Source organism: Terrapene carolina, unplaced genomic scaffold (genome assembly GCF_002925995.2).
Source record: "Terrapene carolina triunguis isolate 2854851 unplaced genomic scaffold, T_m_triunguis-2.0 Scaffold16860, whole genome shotgun sequence".
Lineage (NCBI taxonomy): Eukaryota > Metazoa > Chordata > Testudines > Emydidae > Terrapene > Terrapene triunguis.
Window position 1 is genome coordinate 1 of NW_020681211.1, and position 1,063 is coordinate 1,063.

The following is a 1,063-nucleotide window of genomic DNA, read 5'->3' on the forward strand; positions in this document are numbered from 1 at the left end:
TCCCCCTCACCCTGGTGCCCATGGGGGGCCCGTGGCTGACATGGCCCTGCGCCCCGGTACCCATGGGAGTCAGGGGGGGCCTGTGGCTGACGTCCCCCTCCCCCCAGTTCCCCTGCGCAGCAGCTCGGTGTCAGTGTTGATTCGAGGCTTCGTGGCTGACATGGGCTGCGAGCTGCTCTACAGGAACGAGGAGCCGGGGCCCGTGGAGGCCGTGTTCAAGTTCCCCGTGGATGCCGAGGCAGCTGTCTACGCCTTCCAGGCCCGTCTGGGGGGGGCCTGCATCCAGGCCCAGCTCCACGAGAAGAAACAGGTGCTCGGGGGCAGTGGTCCCGGGGGGGAGAGAAGAGGGGGCGGGGCTGGGGGGATCTTGGGGTGACCCCGTCTCTCCCGGCAGGCGCAGGAGGTGTACGGGGATGCGGGGGGCAAGGAGCTGTTGGAGGCAGGGGGATCTCGGGGGGCAGGGTGATCTCGGGGTGACCCCGTCTCTCCAGCAGGCGCAGGAGGTGTACGGGGACGCGCTGGCCGGGGGGCAGGGGGATATCAGGGACAGGGGGATGGGGGGCAGGGGGATCTCGGGATGACCCCGTCTCTCCCGGCAGGCGCAGGAGCTGTATGGGGACGCGCTGGCCGGGGGGCAGAGCTCGTTCCTGCTGCAGCAGGAGGGGGCCGGGGGCGATGTGTTCAGCTGCTCCCTGGGGAATCTGCCCCCCGGGGAGGAGGCGGTGCTGACCCTGCGCTATGTCTGCGAGCTGCCGCTGGAGCCTGACGGGGCCGCCCGCTACGTGCTGCCGACCGTGCTGCGCCCCCGCTACACGCCCCCGGTGAGACCCACAGCCCCCCCTGCACCCGTTCCGTGCCCTCTGGTGAGACCCACAGATCCCCTACCCCCGTCACGGTGAGACCCAGAGCCCCCCCCACGTGCCCCATGGTGACAGATCCCCCTGCCCCTCCCACGTGCCACACGGTGAGACCCACAGCCCCCCCTGTGCCCCCGCTCCGCGCCCGACATTGAGACCCACAGCCCCCCCTGCACCCGTTCCGCGCCCTCCGGTGAGACCCACAG

The 1,063-nt window shown here is 71.4% G+C and overlaps 1 protein-coding gene across 1 annotated transcript in view; it reads left to right on the forward strand.

Annotated features, from left to right (window-relative positions):
* Window positions 1-107: 107 nt before the first annotated feature.
* Window positions 108-1,063, forward strand: part of LOC113408506 (von Willebrand factor A domain-containing protein 5A-like) — a gene marked incomplete at both ends in the record, with an annotated part of 2,638 nt that continues 1,682 nt past the window's right edge. Inside the window, 2 exons of the mRNA XM_026661765.1 lie at window positions 108-310; window positions 600-821. Of these exons, the coding sequence (XP_026517550.1) occupies window positions 108-310; window positions 600-821 (425 nt within the window). The remainder of the gene's footprint in view (window positions 311-599; window positions 822-1,063) is intronic.